The following is a 20104-nucleotide window of genomic DNA, read 5'->3' on the forward strand; positions in this document are numbered from 1 at the left end:
CCCATAGCAGCCAGGATGGCCTCTAACTAAGAGCACTTCTCTCCCCTGCTCAATATCAGCCAAAGGATTCCCATCAAACAAATAAAAATGTAACTTCTTCCCCTGGCTTGCAAGCTACAAAGCCCTGTAATATAGGACTTGCCCTTCTATGGCCTCATGTCCTACATTCTTTCCTTCATTCCACTCAGAGCACAATGGCCATCATACCTCACTGTTCCTCAATCACAAAAAACACATTCTCATCTCAGAATCTTGCACTTGTCCCCTCTGCCTGTAAGGCCAGAGCTCCTCATCTTCCCAGTCCAGTGAGGTCTCTCCATCCTCAGCACTTAGATCTATAAGGACTATCACACTAAAGGGAGAAGGCCCCAGGACTGGCTTAGAGTGGTGGCAAAAGGAGAAAATAATAAATAGAAGTCAAGATAAGTGAGGTTCAAGAGAGTGTGTTGAAAATGCTAAATGTTGCCAAGAAGTTGCTCATTCCATAAATGTCCACTGAATATCTACTCATGTCACTCTTCTGTCTTCTATACACTTTTTATTCACATTCTTTCTCTGCATTTGAACAGCTAATCCTAATTCCCTACCTCTAGCTCAGATCCATGCTCTAATTCCATGCATTGGAGTGATTTCTAGAGACCTCCACTCTGCTGTCTCCCAGGTGCATCGAGCTTAACTCGTCTACAAAGGACTCGCCTCCTCCAACCCAGATGTTCTCCCTCCTGTATCACTTGCTCCCCTCATGGGAGCCCCACTCCTGCCTTTCTCCAGCATGTGCTAAGCACTCCAAGTGGCTGGTAGCTCCATGAAAAGGCCTGCATCTGACCCATTGCCCATTCAGGGATCTCTATTTAGAAGCACACGCTGCCTCTCCAAGATTTGAACTGAATACTGAAGGAGGCGGCACTGACCTAAGGAATCTTTCCCTCCAGACCAAGCAGCAGACTTTCCCCTTTAGGTTTGCTGGAGCAGGAATTAGTACAATCCCATTACTTCTCACTAGAATAGGACCACCTATTCCAGATGATACAATCTGACCATAGGAATTCTGTATGAATGACACAAAGGTCCTCACACAGCTGTAGCTTAGCAGGCAACTAGAATCCTGGGCAACTTCATGGGCAGGCACAAGAGGACAGCAAGGATGGATGAACACCCATCATCCAAAGAACAGATAATTTAGAGCTCTAGTTTCCAATGAGGACACGCATTAGGACTGCCTGGGGAATATAGCCTGGGACTCAGCTTAGGCCTACACTGATTCGGTCACTGCCTGGGGCCCACAAGGTTTTGTTATTGCCAACATCCTGCCCCATCAGCACACCTTGTAGGTGTGCACATGTGTGCACTGCATGTGCACGTCTCGAGGTGTGGAGGGAGAAACCGGAAACCTCTCCTGCTGCCTTTAATAGCAATTCTTTTGGGATGACAAAAGCAAGGGGATTTGAAATTATAATGATTATTAAGCTTAAATGTGTGTATTTCAATTCCTTTGATAGGTTTCCCTTAATAAAGTTCTGAAAGAACTCTTACCAAAGTTGTTATTGAAAATTCAGCTGTTAGCTTTAGGGCATTGAAAAAAGGCCGAATGAATGTATAAATAGATTGGGGATCAGGATTATCATCAAAGTTTTCCTCTGGAACCGCTTCCTGCTGAAAGAAGGAAAAATGCAATGTAAGTATCCACTGAAGATAAACATGAAGTGTTTTCAGGAGACCTATCTCCTACCTGTGCCCACGTGCCCCTGAAAATAATTTTGATTGGGTGACATGTCTTTTAGTCTTTTAAATATAAACAATGAGACCTAAAAAAACAATAGTGATTCAATACCTATACTCATTTAAGATGAATGCAGGCACAACCTCAAAAAAGTTACATGTTCCTTTCCACCTTCCCCATACAGAATTCTATCTAAATGGAAACTATCTTTAGGCTCAAAGGACTTGTTCATCCTCATGTCCTACTTCTCTGCAACCAACTCTGAAAATGTGTTTCCAGTTTCCTGTACCCACAGGGCCCTAAGGCTGTGCCGTGCTAAACAGCAGGCAGCAGTCACATATTGCTCTAGGGCATCAGAAGATGGGAACTGGAAATTTTGTCATTCTAATTAATTCAAAATTTAAATAGTTGTTTAATTTTTTTCATAAAGACCTTCACATATCTGTTAGGTTTATTTACAAATGTTCATATTGTTTGATGCTACCGAAAACTTCTTTTAAAACGAAATACTTTTCTGGAGGGGGCATGTTTACTCACCTTAGCTCACTATCTGTACAAAGCTGAAGCTCAGTTCTTACTGACATATTTCCTATACAACATTCTTTTTGCAAAATAATTAGATACAACATGAGGTGAGGAAGAAAACCAAAAAAAGATAATTTTGACTTCAAGTTGGAGGTAGTAATTTTCTTCTAGTGATTAATTTCAAAGCAAATCATCATGAATAAACACAATTATAAGGGAAAAAATACAACCTCAATACAACTGATACTTACTGTCAGCGGGTGCAGCCTTTCATCAAAAATGTCCTTGGATCTGTCTCCATCTCTATAAAGTAAGAAGGTGATTTTAAAAACCAATCCAGGAATTGCTAATATTTTAGTAACACATCTGCTGGGAATAGAGAGAGAGGTGGAGGGAGAAGCTTAACCTTCTACAGAGTCCTACTAATTCTTCTTAGATTCCGTAAGAAGTTTCTGGCCTCTTTTTACCCAGCACATCCAATTCTGTGAAATCTTCTCTACAGTGAGCAGCCAGAGCTGCCTCTCTAGGCGCTGACCCTCCGACAGGCGACGCTGGTCACCCCGACAGACTCCATCTGCTGCCTCGCCCTGGGCCACACAGGAGCGCGTCACGGAGCAGGAGCCGGGCCATTCATGTGAATACGAGACTCATGTTTCCCAGTTTCGCTTCTCTTATTATTTTCCTATATTATTATTATGTGTTTCTTCTTGTCTCTTTTAAATAGTTTGAGTTAAAAACTTGACTTTTTATTTAAAAATGACCAGTTACTGGTTTTAGAGAGGAAGGGGGAGTGAGGGGGAAAATGCACATCAAAAGGCTGGCTCCTGCACACGCCGAACTGGGGATCGAACCTGAAACCCAGGAACGTGGCCTGATGGAACCAAACCCACAACCTGGGCATGTGCCCTGCCTGGGAATGGAACCTGCCCCCTTGGGGCGATGCTCCAACTGAGCTGCACTGGCCAGGAAAACCAGTCTTTTAAGTTTAATTTTCCACACAGTGGTTTCCCAAATGTGTCTTGCAGGCCTCTGGGGTTCCCCTAGACCAGTTTTAGGAGACACGTGAGGCCCAAAACTGTTTTTATAGAAATCCTAAGGCATTGCCTGCGTCTACACTGACATTGCAATGACTGTATAAAAGCAAAAGTCAGTAAAACTGGCTTCTGAGCCTGAGTCAAGGCAGGGGCACCGCCCTGTGCTAGGAGTCACTCTGTTCCTCACGGCGACTTGCTGAAAAACAAATTCTGCTTCACTGGAGCACATCCTTGACAAAGCAGTAAGGATGGTGTTATTAAACGCTGATTCTTATTTATATCTGAGTAAGGGGGAAGTATGCATTAAGCACTTCTGCATACCGAAATGTGGTTGTTAAGGAAGAGCAGTTGTGACTTAGTTGTGAGCTGAACAAGTGACTTTTTCATGGAATAACTTGTTTATTTGACAGTACAACTGTCAGTCTCTCAAAACTGAAGAGTGAGCATGTCACTTCAAGGAAAGTAACTTGTATATATGCTGCCAGTGACACAATTCAAGCTATCAAGCTAAAAATCAAGGCTGGGGAAAACTTGTGTCTTTTTTGTGTTAGCTTGACAGCTTTTCAATACTTAAAGGATTTTCTGGGAAGACTGGTGGTGATATGATGCTAACTAACAACAGTGACTTCTAATACTGTGTAAAGAAATGTGAACCAATACTTTCCAAATGACCAATGTATTATATTATCATAAAATTATTTACAATAAAAAGATTCATTCAGCATATAAGATATCTGAATGGATATTAATTTAATAGAGACCTTACTGCAAGTTCATGGATATGATTTAAAATTTCATTGAAAATACTTTAAGAAACCAGCATTTGTGAACTTTGGGTACAGTATCAAAGAATATGCACAATTATCTGAAGGCTTTAAAAATACACCCTTTTCTAGCCATACAGCTACATGAGGCATGGTCTTCACATTGTTTCTTCAAAACAAATTATCGAGGTGACTGAAGTAATCACAAATGACTGAAGACAGGGTATACATGGGAATCAGCTGTCTTCTATTACCAGACACAAGGAGACTTGCAAAAATGTAAGTAAATGACACAATTTCCACTCAACGTTTTTGTTGTGCAAAGTAATTTTCTTTTACACAAAATTATGTTAATACTATGGTTCCCAATCAGGGGTGATTTTTTCCCCCAGCAAACATCCCGCCCCGGCTGGAGACATGCTCTGTGGTCACCGTGAGGCGCGGGAAGAGTGTGCTGCTGGCATCTAGTGAGGAGGGGCAGGGATGCTGCCAAACATCCTACAACGCACAAGGCAGCCCCCAGAAAAAAGTATTATCTAGCTCAACATTTCCACAGTGCTACAAAAAACCATGGTTCAACATACAGGGGAATTACTTCTAAATTCTCAATTTTAATTTCTAATTTCTAATACAGTAAATATCAGTATAGCCCACATACACAAATATCCTTTGGGATCAATAGCTTAAGGGTTGAGTCCTAAGACAAAAATGATTCACTTTAATAATGTAATAAAAGCACTCTACAGCTTACTCCAATAATGACTATATTTATTAACTAATACTAAACTTTATATCTTGTAAGTTTATTAGCTAGAATAACAAGACATGTTTTAAAACTCACCTTTTCTTGATGTGGTAATATATTGCTAATACCAGGCTGTGGAGAGAAAAAAATGGAAGAACTGAGTCCATGTTAGGTCTGAAGACATGTCTTCAAAGGGATTGTGGTGGGGAAGGACCTTCCCAGGGCCCAGTGGCCATGAAATCCTCATTCAGAACAGTTTCTCATGGGCACGTTTTGCCTTGTTGCAGTTCTCTGGCTTTGAGCAAAATTAGGAAAACCAAAATGCTAGGGAATATGCTGTTAGAAGACATGTTGTGGTTGGTTATTTTAATATGTAAGTTATTACACACTTCTCCTGTCATTTCCCCTTCACCATAGAATCTTTGATCCTGTACAAGATAGATCTGCTTGTACACATGCTTAAATTTAAGCCATACAGTAGTTTTTCCAAACCAAAATATTTAAGATCACTTTTACACAATTGTTAGAAAATTTAATGGCATATATAAGAACCCACAAAATCAACAGGTCTAACTCTCCTAAAACAAGCAGTGCCAACAACGCAGCATAGCAGTATACAGGGTAATATTAATAACATTTATTTCCAAATTAGTTTTATAGTGTAATATTAATAACATTTATTTCCAAATTAGTTTTATAGTGTAATATTAATAACATTTATTTCCAAATTAGTTTTATAGTGTAATATTAATAACATTTATTTCCAAATTAGTTTTATAGTGTAATATTAATAACATTTATTTCCAAATTAGTTTTATAGTGTAATATTAATAACATTTATTTCCAAATTAGTTTTATAGTGTAATATTAATAACATTTATTTCCAAATTAGTTTTATAGTGTAATATTAATAACATTTATTTCCAAATTAGTTTAAGTGCAATTTTAATGAGCAGATGTACGTCCTCGGGTACTGTGTAAGGTACTGTATTCCTAAGGTATTCGCAGATTCCGTGTAATATGAAACAAAGGAGTACTGTAGATTAAGTTATATGCTTTTCCTCTTTGCTCTCAGTTTCTAAAATGAAACTCAAAATAACTGAGGGAAAGCAAAATTGAATTTTATAACTAGGTCTATAGAATATGCGCACTTGTAAAAAGGCCTGTAACATTGTTAGTATCTAATGGGTACTTCTATAGGGCTTCAAACAGTTTCATCTTCAAATTGATTTTAAAATCAGAGAATTTGAAGCACATAAGCTGAAAAGAACCAAGGAACTTGTGATGACATTTAATTCAACAACCCATTTTACAGGTAAGGTAACCAAGGTGAAAACTGACTTGCTCAAGGTCCCAGCAATGGTGAGCAGCAGGCCTCTCCCTCCTGCCCTCTCACCAGGCAGTGTGCTTCCCAAGCTTGGCTGTAATTGGGATCCTCAGAGGAGCTTTGAAAACCGCCTGGCTCCGCCCTGAGATGCTCTGACTTAACGGGCACTGGGTATGACTCTGGGTTGTTTTGAAAGCTTCTCAGGTGATTGCAATGTGAACACATGAATTAGGGTTGAAATCAGGATCACCCTGGATGCTTTTCTCCATATAATGATGCCCCCCATCCTTCATCAGCTCATCAAAGGCTTGTGAGAGGGAGTGTGTTGGGGGAGGGGACAGGGGCTGCATGTGTTTAGAGACACACATTTTGAAAAAAGCTGCATCCATGATTCTAATAAGGCTCACCCACCCCATTGGGAACAATGCGCTACGGCCCCATAATAAACATCTTTTCAAAACCATTCCTAATAATTTTCTCAGAAAACCTTTATTTTACAAATAGTAAATGTACTGATCATTTTCAAAACCTGATGAGAGCAAATTAAAGCTGACTGTACTGCCAAAAATTAGACTAATTTGATGAAAAAAAGCATAACACCTACTTGTCTGAACAAGGTTAGTCTTTACAACTACTTTTGATTTATATACTGTAACATCAGAACCTTGAATTCAAAAGAACCTATGGAATGCAGCCAGAGTGGAGTTGTTTTCTTACTCCTGGATGGATCTGTGTCCTGCCTGGATAAAAAGATTAAATGATTATGCCATAGGTGCCAAAGCTCAGGACTTTAGAGAGGGATGGGGCTCAATTTTTGATGAGACACAATTTAACCTCAACTACTGTTATAAGTGAGAGAAGAAAGTTACAGTATTATGATTGTGAACTTGCTGTGTTTAATTAAAGTAGAAGTTACTGAGAATCAGTAAAAAGGCTGGTACAATAGAAACAAAATTAAGTTTATGAACAAATTATGTTTTTAGGGCTGAAAAATAAAATTAGGAATGATGGTACTAATATTTCAGGTAGCATTCCCCAAACTGTTCTGGAAAATCAGCTCTCATATCCCAAGGAGACACTGATAATGCTCCTTGGACAACCCCAAAGGGTTCAGGAAGCTCTACACCCTATTTTGGTTTTATTTCACTCTTAAGCAGCTTCAAAATTTCATCTTAGGGTGTTTTTAAAGTGCATCTGCAATTGTGGACTATGTGGTGCTCGCAGAACTTACTGAATAATTTTCCTCAGCATCATGACACTGTTATGTTTGCTTAAATATACACCTGACTGTGGCTGCGTTTCCAAAACTTCACCAAACTAACTTTTTTCTGCTTTTATTTTCTTATATATGGATCAATACAGTGTCTCAGAGGTGTATTTATATATCTATATACATATGTAACTAAATTTAAAACATCTATAAAATTAAAACCTCAGATGAACAAATTTTATTCACGAAGAAATCAGCCTTGAGAAGTTGTTCCTTAACCCTGGTTTGGTGCATTTTTCCTGGGAGGAGAAGTGAATTTTAATACCGAAATACTGCAGGAAAAAGAGAACAGGGGAAATCTGTGCAAATCCAACTAAATGTAAAGGCAGATGCCCTGGGCCAGTGGGGGCCGAGCTGGTCCTCCTGCCAAGAGCAGCTTCCAGAGTAGCACATGTGGTTTTAGGCCTTTATCTCATAAAGAAACACTTTTCTCTAGAAAGAGTCAATGAGAAGCACCTCGCCTTGCATTTTGTTCAACAACGTCTCAGCCACAGTATTTCCTCAGGTAAAGATGAATACTCTTGGGGGGAAATTTATATTTGCTCACTGGCTTTCCCGTCTTCCATGTTCTCAGATTGAAATGGAAATTGAAATCAACAATAATTGATACCAGTTTCTTAACCTGATCATGGAAAAGAACAATCAAATGAGCTCACACATGGGTAGGACGCCTGTAGCATAAGGTGTCTGTCACTGAGCCCGGGCAGCCTATTTTACTCACCATTGCACACTGATTCTCGTCTCGGGCTGGCAAATTGTGCTGTTGTCTAAAAATATTGTTGAGCATGAGCTATATTTTTCTCTAAGGTGATCTGGAAATACCTGAAAGGAAAGGGGAATAGAAGAAAACATCCCAGTAAGTTAAGAAAAGTATGCTTTTTCTTGGTTAAAATATCAAACATGAAAGCTCAGGGGGTGTAAACAGCCTGACCTGTGATATGCTAGGGGAGGAAAGGTCACCCTGGGGCGAGGTCCCCATCGCCAGGAACAAAAGCGTTCTACCCTGGTGACAAACCTGGCCTGTCGCTCCGACTCTGTTCATCTCTGCCTCACTGCCTACTGTATCGGTGCTGCTGTATTTTTATAAACTAATTCAGATGAGCCTTCCTTTCTCATATTATTATAAAGCAGCTTTCAGCATGCGGTCACACTTTCCCATCAGGATCTCCCACAAATACACAAAGACAGGACAGGGAGAATACCTAGCTGATATCTTTTAAAATACAGAGCATTTAAAAACTGCCAGTAGCCAAAAATCAGAAATATCTTTATATTATCTAAAACACAATTTTGCCTGTTTCAGATGTCTTACTTCAAAGCCACTTATTCCTCATTAGCCAAAAGTTCCAGAGGGCATAATTTGAAAAGAATCACTCTTTGGAGGAATAAATTCTTTCAAGCTACAAATATTCTAACTATAGCTAAAACTCTGATATGTTCCTTAATCTATGCAGTTAACCTGTAATTTACTTTTGGGATCTTAAAAAGACAAATACAGCATAAAATGTGAAAACTCATTCGAATACTTTTATTCTAAATGGAAGGCTATCTTTTAAGAGCACTGCTATACAAGTGTAATATGGCATATAAAACACCTTAATAAAGTCAATTATGACCAAAAACCTATATATGGGGAGGGGAGAGAAGAACAGGAAAAAAATGTACCAAGATATAGACTAACTGGTAAAACTTTAGGTGATATTTCCTCTCCTTTTCCTGTAGTTAAAATTTTTTTCTACTATAAATGTATATTGCTTTGTATTTTAAAATATTCGTGCTAAAACATGGAAAATTTTTAATTAGGCATGGGCTCAAAGCTCCATGGGGTTCATTTAGTAAATCAAGAACTTACAGTCTACTGGCCTCATCCAACCAAAGGAACACTGAACACTCTGCTATCAGTCCAGGCCTCCTCCCAACTATTCAGACTTCCCAGGATCGAGTATCTAGCATCCCCCAGAGGGGGCGGAATTAAGCCTCCAAGCAAAGCCTGGGTATACTGGCTGCAGGTTACTTTCCCCTCATCTTCCTTGAAAATTTAAAACAATTGTTCTTTGTGGTTAAAACCTTACTATTGATGGCTTACAACCTCAATACACTACAGTGACAAACATAAAGATAAAAAATGCAAATACAAAAAAATGCAAATACAAAAATACTACGGAAAACTTAGTGTTCACAGGTATCTGAACCCCTGGTGGGTCACTAGAATGGACAGAGACAAAAATCCTGCTGTATCTTCCTTCACTCGGCACAAACGGCAGAACGGATGGACTTTTACAATTTTTGCAAGAAAGGGAAGGGGTTACTTAGTAGACTTAAAGTTCAATAGCAAAGACTAGACAAATAACCAGCCTAGAAGTCTAAGGAGTGACAACCCAAACCTTACTATCAAGTCAAGTACTTGTTGAAATCCTGCCCCCGCCCATTTTGCCCACTGTCTCATCTTAACCCATTAAAAAATATAGCTGAAGTTTACTGTTTTCTCTCTACTTTTTCACAAGACACATTTTGGATAGTAAGAATTAATGACTTTTAGTTAACTTGAAAATTTCTAGCACTTTATGCATTAATGAAAACTGTTCCATCTATGTTGCACATAAATGGGACAATACTGCAAAGTGCATGGTATGAATAGAATTCTTAACCAAGACTTTAGGAGGAAAGTGTAGTATGCTAATTATAGGGAGAAACAAAAATATTCTATGGATTAATATTAATTTTCTTGAATTAAAACTTTAAACTTTGATTTACACTTTAAATATAGGTTCTAAGTCTGAGTTAGAACCTATCCATTTGAGATTTGTAAACTCAACACAAATCTATTTCCACTCCCCTTCCTTTCAGAGACATGTCCTGAGAATTAAAGACATAAAAAAAGCCATACACAGTATAAGAACAAAGGGGAGGAAGCAAAGCCTTGGTGCCCATAGAGAGTGGCTAGAACAGGGGTAAGGAAGCCAGTGTGTCTTACAGAACCCAAGGCAGGCTCAGAATCCGCCCCCAAATTCTTGCAGTGCAGCCCTGTCAGTTCCAAAACTTCTGCTCACTCCTAGTGCTTCCAGTTAGATAGCAACAGGCGGTCAGGGGCCACCACACATCTGAGGGACGCCAACAAGTAGGACAGATCAAAACAGATGGTGACTATGAACAAGACAGGTAACAGCAAGTGTGGGAGAGGCTGTGGAGACAAAGGAACCCTCGTTCGCTGCTGGTGGAAACATAAACTGGTCCAGCCACCATGGAAAACAGTAGGGAGTGTCCTCAAAAATTAAGAATAGAGCTACCATATGACCCAGCAACCCCCCTTCTGGTTATATACCTGAAAATTTTGAAAACATTCATTTGCAGAAATATATGCACCCCTTTGTTCATTGCAGCATTATCCCCAGTGGCCAAGGCACGGGAGGAAACAAAGTGCCCTCCAGTGAAGGTCTGGATGAAGCAGCTGCGGGGCCCACATACAGCCGAACAGCTCTCGGCCACAAGCAGAGGGAAGCACTGCCACTGCGACAACATGGGTATCATGATGCTCAGCTAAACAAGGAGTCAGAGAAAGCGAAGAGCCCCATGATTTCACTCACGTGTGGGATATAAAACGAAAACTCACAGACACAGACAACGTATGGTGGTTGCCAGAGGGAAGGGGTGTGGGGGTGGTAAAGGGTAAGGGGCCCAAATATATGCTGAGGGAAGGTGACTTGGCTTCGGGGGCTGGGCACACAGTGCAATATACCGATCATGGATCACAGACATGCACACTTGAAACCTATGTGACCCGATTAACCAACGTCCCCTCAATGAATTTAACTAAAAAAATCTGAACTCCTAAATAAAAGTTGAAAACATTTCCTAAAATCTACATGCTAAGAACATCACTTTATTGAGTGATTACTTTAATAAAGCAACTTAGAACCTATGGTATCAGCAAATGAGTTGTCCTATGTAAAATAAACTACTGCATAAAAGAAAAGAAAATTAATGGCAGTGATAAAATTCAGGAGCAAGTGAAAACGTAAAAAAATTATTCTTAACCTCAGAAAGGCAAAAAATGTCCTTGGTAAAAGAACAAAATGCTTTATAAAAGAATGACAGGATGTAAGAGACACTGTACATTAAAGACAAGATGGACAAAACAGAGAATTATAAAGGGCTGGGGCATAAAGGCAAGGAAATCTCCAGAAGGTAGAAAAAGACAAAATGGGAAATAAGAGGGAGAAGAACTTACAGACTCATGCAAGAATCCTGGCCTGAGAGTTCCAACTTCTGAGTAATGGGAATACCAAAAAAAAGAAGGAATAGAGGATATAGGAAAGAATCAAAAACAATTCCCTGAAAGCAGATCAGACCTGCAGCCTTGATGGCCACAATAAAAAGGAAAGGTACATACCAAAACATATTATAAATTCCAGAATATCAGGAATAGGGAAGGTTCTAAAAGTTTCCAGGGGAGAAAGGGGTGGGGGAATTACTAAAATTGGTAATATATAACGTATCATCCAATGTCAACAGATTTAAGAACTGTGGTGATTAACAGTAGAAATGTCTTTAGAACTGAAAAAATTAATTTCAACCCAGAATTCTATATTTTATTAAACAGGAGGCATTTCAGAGAGGCTAGATCTCTAAAAAATTTCTGCCCATGTATCCTTTCCCAGGAAAAATTGCTCCAGTAAAACAAGGGAGTATAAGAAGACAGGGGAAAACATGCCACCTAGGACAGCGATTTTCAACCAGTGTAAGGGCAGGACACTGTGGCGCAACAAGAATTCTTAAAACATGCAATACCTGACTATTCCCTTAGATTGTCAAATAAAACAATGACAACAGCCAACACAACAAGAGATGTCCAGTGTGACTTAATCAAAATTATAACTACCTTTTTTGTCAGATCAACAAAAAATATATTTTTTGATGTGCCACAAAATTACATATATTTTTTTAAAAATATATCTTTATTGACTTCAGAGAGAAGAAGGGAGAGGGAGAAACATCCATGATGAGAGAGTCACTGATCAGCTGCCTGCTGCAGGCCCCCAACTAGGGATCGAGCCCGAAACCCGGGCATGTGCCCTGACCGGGAATCGAACCCTGATCTTCAGGATCATAGGTCGATGCTCAACCACTGAGGCACACTGCTTGGACCACAGAATTTTAGTAATTAGTTTATGTGTGCCGTGAGATGGAAAAGGTTGAAAATCACTGATCTAAGACATAGGGGACCCCACACAAGAGAACAGTTATGTGAGCTCCCAGGTGACTTTAAAGAAATATGCCACAAAACAGACACAGAGCAGGCCTAGGGAAAGCAAGTCTCTACTAGACTAGGATAACAAGAGGGGGGAGATTGCTTCCAATCAAACATGGACCTCTGTTTAGGAAATGGAAAATATTTTTGACAGGCCTGTGACAAATGTTACAAAATTTTTGGAAAAAATATTTGTTAGAAAACAAGAAGTGAATATAGTCAAAAAATTAATTCCACACACACAAAAGTGAAAACTTACTAGGTATTATGTTAATGTAGCATAAATGTAGTATTTCTGTCTGATAGCCATCTTTCTCTGCCAAATTACCAGATTGTTAGGAACAAAAAATTTATTTTGAAAGCAGGGAGACCAGCCTACTTGCTGCATCTGGCTGTGTGAGGTCATGGTGACTAGGAAGAAGGGGTTGGGATTGTCCTGGAGAAGTGCTCAAGTTTCAGTCACATAGGGGTCCCAAAACTGTATACACACTGTAACAGCTGGTAACACACTCAATTTTCACTCCTTTCCAGGTTTAACTGATTTGAAATAATGGGGGAAGACAGACTAAGCTTTGAGCAGAGAAAACTTATCCTAAAGACCCACCAGACTTTCTTCTATGGGGATTCATACAAGATAAAGTTTACGGTACAAAACCAGCCAACAGTCAACAAATTGAGGGCCCAAAATACTGAACCAAATAATTCTTGCTGTTTGCGATTCCATTGCTTTGCCTTATCATCTGTGCCTGGACCAGAACGGTCATCAGTTTGAGAACAAGCAGTGACCAAAAAATTACTCACTTCTATAGATTTTTTCAAATTCTGAAACTGAACTATATGTTACTAAACACTGACTTGATGATCATTCAAAGTGCATGTACATCTTTTGGGACACTGTGTATTTGAGAAAAAGAATGAAGGGTATACAAAAAAGAGGCACAGCCACAGATCTACATGGCTCAGCAGTAAAAAGTATTTACATAATATAATAGTGTAAACATTGATTCTGATTTAATAAAAACCATGTTACATGTTGAGAGGACAGGGGGAGGGAAAGAAGGCCACGCTGGAGTTGAGAAAGCTAAGCTTTCAGCTGCTATGACAATAAGTCAATAGATGGTGCTAAAAAGTGACTTAGCTATTATATTGTTTATTTTGTAAAAAACAAGATTAAAAGTTAAGGAAAAAATTTAAGGCAGATCTTTATATCACAACCAAGTTATTGAAATTTAACTTAAAGGTCAGAACCTCTTAAAAAGTGGGGATTACTAAGTCAAAAGCTTTCCTGAATATGTAAGTTTGATAATTAAGATAACAGAAATGATTTAGAAAATCTACCAAAAAAGGGCCATGTTGATGACATTGGGTCCATTATATACTTTTAAAAATCGTGGCAGACAATTTTAAATTCAGATTATTAATTCCTTACTTAACTTTTCAAGTGTTTACTTACATGGTGTGAAGAGCTGTTCCTCCTCTTTCCTTGCACTAAGAATAAAAAGAATAAGTGATCAATGCAGATACAAACGCCTCAGGGAAACAGTTATGATTCCCTGACAGATATCAACATGTAAAATAAGACAAATTAAACTCCATTTCTTTTATCACTTCCCCAAAATTTATAATTTAAATCACCTGGCAAGATGAGTTCCATAAAGTAGAATCTTTAAACTCAGTTTGACTGTTCTGGCCTAAGAGATATTCTGTATTGGTACAAATCAAAGTCGCTCCATGTACTGAAGAAAAGGCAAAGCTAATTAGGCCGGGTGAGAGTCAGCTAATGAACAAGTTTAACTGCTGCATCTCTGAGCCACTGCTCAGCCCTGGTTCCTAATTCTGCATTTACACCCACTTTACGTGAGTCACCAGCATCTAGCAGTTGACGGCTCCAAGAACCAGTTTCTGGCCAGGCCCCTGGAAGCATCCTGCACCACTCACTGGTAACCAACTGGAATATCCTGCAAAGGATCCCATCTAGTTTAAATTGTAAAATGAGTGTGGCTAACCTAACTAAACACCTACAACACAAAATTGTTTTGCTCTCACAAAGAAAAGAAGAAAACTAAAAGCTCCAAAGAGGGTCTTGGGCTGCACTTTGTGCCCCCCGCTGCCTCCTCGAAGGTGGGGCGGGCATCACAGGCACCTTCCTAGGACTGAAGGCAGCTTTTCCTTTACTGTCTCCCCCTCTCTACATGAGAGCAGCCCATGGTCCCAGAAGAAACCGAAATACAGCAATCCTACCAAAAACGACCAGCTCCAGAAAGTCAAAATGCACACGTACCATGAAAAGGCATGTTAAAAAGCCCCACTGTTACTGTGCTGCGTTAATTCAGATACACTGGAGCCTGCCCTTCTCGTGCCTCTGCTGTCTAATCAACTGAAAAACTGGATCTGTGAGCCTTTTTAAGCAAGAAAACATGACTTAACATAAAATTAAGGAAAATAAGCAGGCAAGCAGGGTTATAAAATCCTACAGTTCTCTTTTCCTAAAACAAACAGGGCACAGGAAGCTGACACTAGTTTCCCTGCTGATGCTGAGCTTCTGGGGCCCCGCAGGCCTGTCTGCTCTGATGCCCCCGGGCAGCCCTGCAGCAGGTGAGGGAGCTGGGAGGAGCTGGAAAGTTCTAGATGTGGGGAGGATGAAGCATTTGGTTGAGCGCTATGTAAAATAAAGCCAAAATCACAAATTCAATCCTCACACATAAACAACTGATTTTTTTATTTTGTTCAAATAAAAACCTAACTGTGACCTAAATTCTATCTTGACTTACCATGCATTTGATATTTCTTTAGGAAAATTGTTGTTGCTCTGGGATGGTCGGAAGGGATTAACTGTAAATACCACTCTGTATAGGAAGAAGAGAAATAAGCATACTGATTTAGTTGAGTAGAAAAATACAAAATTTAAAAAATAGCTATACATCCATTTTAATCACTTAAATGGAGTTAGAAAGAGTTTTTTGTGTTTTTTTTTCCATTTTTTAAAAATGTATCTTTATTGATCTCAGAGGAAGGAAAGGAGAGGGAGAGAGAGAGATAGAAACATCAATGATGAGAGAGAGTCATTGATCGAGCCTGCAACCCGGGCATGTGCCCTGACTGGGAATCGAACCCTGATCGCCTGGATCCCATTTAGACGCTCAACTGCTGAGCAACGCCCGGCCAGGCAAAAAAGTTTTTAAGTAATGGTAACAAGACAATTTTAGTGAAGGCAACAACATAAAAATTCTACCGGGGTTATTAAAAATTGCAAGATCTTTGTAGATATGAGGAATCAACCCAGGCTATATCTTAGACTTTTTTTAAACTTGCACATAAGTAATCTAATTTAAATTGGGGTATCATATATGTGCTTTCCCCCTTCCACTTATCAATTAGAAATATAGTCACTCTCTTTTATGCTGATATTACTAGCTCATTCCAGAAACAGTCTCAAGAAGCTAGTTACACTGTGGCCAATTAGCATCAGATACCAGCTAATACATCAAATAGGCCCAAATCAAGTGAGCTGCTTTTGGAAAATGTTCTTTACACACGTGGGCTGATTCTAACTCCATTCAGATAATGAACTTACTTAGTCAGCTGAGGCTTACTTGGGGCTGTTCATCGTGGCGCATTTTAAAGGACAGCATAAGAGCTCAGTGCTCTAATCTATAGGAATAGTTTCATGACAGTGACTTTTTATACTTTTGACAAAGTGATTTTTTAGTTCTGCTCTCAATTTCCAAAGCTAAACTCTCACTTCTTCCTTCCATGCCCCATGATTAATTTGGGGCTTCAATAAGAATTCTTTCTCGGCCTGATCACAGGGCTGCTTGCAAACATGAAATCTGCTGTGAACACATAAAGTAGGTCCCCTGCAGCGCACCTTGCACCGAGGTGGGATAATCTTCTACTTAGGCAAGAATAACAAACATGTACTTGAATTTTAATAACACACAGTTCCCCACTATATGCAATTATAAAGTTGTCATTTAAAAAAACAAACCCTATGATAGGCCTTAGCAATGTCCATCTCAAACCATTTAACCAAACTTGTAAGAAAGTGGACCAAGGTCCTGACGGAATAATGGTTCAGGCGACATTCCCCACATCACATAATAATGGGCCTGTTTTTAAAAGGACATTTGGAGGTCAAATATAAATAGACTATAGCCCTGGTTCTTGGAGAATCAAAATGCTCACTGATATGTTAAAACTATAGTAATGAATAAAGTCTAACGTCATGTCCAAATGTATTTACCTAGAAGACTTTCCCCTCCGAGTAACACAGTTAGAATGTTGCCCAAACATCATTGGGGACTGGCTGGTTAGCAGACATCTGAGCCGTCGGCTTTGACAGTCCCACCAGCAGAGAAATTAAATAACTGAACCAATTGCCTTCTGCTTCAAGGAAGCTCCTACCCTGAATTTCAAGTTTATTAAATTGCTTTTGAAGACACTATTCTATTCAACATTTTTTTGTAAAAAACTCATACAATTATTTTAAAGGATTTTCCCCACATATTTGAAAAATGAGACAATGTGAGCTATTTGGAAAAATAAACCAACTCAGTTGTGTACAAAGTGAGAGGCAGAGACTATCAGAGCAGCCTCTAAGCTCCAGGTGCTGAGAGAATTCAAGACTATTTCCTACCAAAAATAATGCAAATATACTGAAGTTGAATAAAAAATAACACATTTGCAGAGGCAGCCATGTTTGTATAGGTGCCTATGCCATGATATAGTTAAATTAATAATTTCATTGGAAAGCCCAAGAAAAGTATGTACTTCAGTCAAGGAAGCTGCAGGCTTACACACACACACACACACACACACAAAACAAGATGTGCTGCTATGGCTCTAAATATAAAAATCAAGAAGGCTGGAATGAAAGAAATGACAATATGCAGAAAAAAACAAAATTAGCTCAAGTAACAAATAAACAAAAAGCTGCCCTACCCTACACCTGGTCCTAGGGCAGGCACATGCCCCAGGGCTGGCCGAGCAATCCCAGCTGGTCTGGCACCTCCCAGGAACCTCAGAGAAAGGCAGAGCTGACCTCTAGGACCCTTAGGGCCTCTGGAGCTCTGGGCGTTGACTTTACCAGCATGAGGAGAAAGCCTTTTCAGGAGAAATCCACAGGAGCAGAACTGACACGAGTTCTGAGAAGCTCACTTCATTCCTGAATCAAGGAGCACCTTGGTTTTTACTCTGTGAACTCTGGTCATACAAGTCAGTGGTTTTAAACTTTTGAATCTCCTTAGAAAAGCTTTTTAAAACGAAATGACTAGACCGAAAGGTTTGGTTGTTTTTATGGCTCAATGCATACAACTAAGTTGCTTTCTAAAACAGGTGAGGGCACACTAGTGTATAATGCCTCCAAACATATCAGTTTTAGCTTCTACCCCAGCTTTAATACTTAAACAAATCCTAGTTATGTGAATGAGGAACCTCACAGTGTCTCTAATTTGCATTTCTTTGATTATACAGTTTGACCACAGTTAACAGTGTTATTTCTACCTTGGTGAGTTGCCTTTTGTTTACAGGTACTGTATGTATTGTGCCCACGAGAACCCTAAGGTTATTAATTTGCATGAGCCTTTCATAAAATATTTACTGTTTATAGCCTCCAACAATTTTATATATATATATAACTTCCACTTTTTGCTAATGACAAATACTGCATCACTATTTTATAGTGTGGTTTTAAGCAGCATTTTTCAGAAAGACATTGATTTCCATTTACTCCAATTAAATAGAAATGTCAGAAGTTTCTAGGCCAACTGCTGGGCACCTGTTTACTTAAGGTTCCTGCATGTACTGACTGCTCTATCCCCTATACTACACATTGTATTTACTATGCATTGTATTAGTTTTCTGACCCATAACATGAAATTTAGACTCTAACAAGTGGATTATACACTAATGATTTTCTCTCTCTGAGTCCACACTTTCCCCCCAGGCAGGTGGCTCCTTCCCCCTGGCCTGGAGCTGGCTGCCCCACCCAAGGGCACAGGGTGGGCCCCTGGGGCCCCCAGGCTGCTGCTCCTTGAGCCTTGCTTCCTAGGAAGCCTCCGCCCGTCCCAGCTCTGGCTTCCAAACCCCCTCTGCAGCGGCCTCGCCTTGGATCTCAGGGCTGCCTTGTTTGAGTCCTCAACACGTGTCAGTGACTGTGACTGAGACGTGACAGTTCCCACAGTGAAGTACACCGTTCTTCCACTATGTATTTTTAAAGGTACTTTGCACAGTGTCTTGGACTTTTAGGAACATTCCTGAGTAACAATTTACCTCCATTTCATCTCAAATTATGGAATGTTACTGTTTCAACCCTGAAGTTTAATTACTCTAATACACTAGAAAAAGGGTGTGTGAAAAAAGGTAGTATCCCCAAAGCTGATCACATGACATGTCACTCTATCAGTCCTATCCCTGTGTCCATCCATCTGAAATTCACATTCCTGCTCCAGCAACCTGATGTTCAAACCTCGGAAAACTCAATTCATACCACTACTCAGAGCCTGTCTTCTCACATGTAAAGCAGATAAAATTCCTATATTACTGAACTCAAAACACTGTAAGGGTCAAATGAAATGCAAGAGGAATTTATGTACTATATATAGAGCACCAAGAAATAACAAAAAAGCTTTCATAAATTAATTCAAAAGCAAAATATGAACATTTAGTATCATTTCACAGGAAGTGTATGAAGTGCCCGCTCATTAACCAGCACCCCCACGTCATCTTAAGTAAATGTGAGCCTTGGCTGCCCGTTGAAGGGAAAGGAACCAAAGTCACACAATTAGCAGGAATTTCAGCATTTTTGTAAAATAAGCAAATACATATTTCCCCTGCTTTGTCATGTACATCATTGGATGTCCTCTCCTTCCTTTTCCATGCAACTTATTCTGGAGATCACCACATAGCAGGAAAGAGATATTTTATTTTTTATAGCTCCATAGTAGTCAACTGTGGGGACGTACTAGTTTATTTTTCTGTGACTTGTCATTCCTATTGTGTCACTACATTTAGATTTACTTAATTTCCTTAACTCAGCCCATTTTAGGCCCTTACAGCTTCTCTCTCTCTCCCTCGCTGTTCCTCTCTCTCTCTCTTTATACAATTAGCATCATTTCCCTACATATAATCCTCCAGTGGTTTCCCATTACTAGACTAAAATTCGTATTTTTTGTCAAGGCCCACCGGCATGCAGGTCTGAACGCACTGCCTTCCTCCTCCCGGCGCCCGTCAGTCTCCGCAGCAACCCCCCCCAGGCCTGCTGTTCGTGGCCTGCACTCTGCGCACCACCACCTGAGGAACCTGCCTGGAGCGTGTTCACAGGGCTCTCTCATTTTCAGACCGGCTCAGTGTCACTAAAGGGAGCAGCCGTCTTTAACCCTGACTTTCTTGACTGTCCATGTGCTGTCCACCCCTAGGATCCTCTAGAATGTAGAAACCTTTGCTAGGGTGGGAGCCTGGCCTTGAGTATCAC

The 20104-nt window shown here is 39.8% G+C and overlaps 1 protein-coding gene across 4 annotated transcripts in view; it reads right to left on the reverse strand.

Annotated features, from left to right (window-relative positions):
• The window catches only part of LOC308557921 (cyclin-Y-like protein 1), a 50118-nt gene that overhangs the window by 18732 nt on the left and 11282 nt on the right, over positions 1 to 20104 (reverse strand). For all 4 annotated transcript variants that reach the window (XM_081138824.1, XM_081138821.1, XM_081138822.1 and 1 more), the window contains 6 exons: positions 15405 to 15479; positions 14087 to 14121; positions 8107 to 8207; positions 4885 to 4920; positions 2497 to 2548; positions 1534 to 1653 (listed from right to left, as the gene is read on the reverse strand). In XM_081138824.1, coding sequence (XP_080994950.1) covers positions 1534 to 1653; positions 2497 to 2548; positions 4885 to 4920; positions 8107 to 8207; positions 14087 to 14121; positions 15405 to 15411 — 351 coding nt within the window. In that variant the 5' untranslated portion in view covers positions 15412 to 15479. The remainder of the gene's footprint in view (positions 1 to 1533; positions 1654 to 2496; positions 2549 to 4884; positions 4921 to 8106; positions 8208 to 14086; positions 14122 to 15404; positions 15480 to 20104) is intronic.

This window comes from Miniopterus schreibersii, assembly GCF_964146895.1.
Source record: "Miniopterus schreibersii genome assembly, chromosome: 1".
In the NCBI taxonomy this organism is placed as follows: Eukaryota; Metazoa; Chordata; class Mammalia; order Chiroptera; family Miniopteridae; genus Miniopterus; species Miniopterus schreibersii.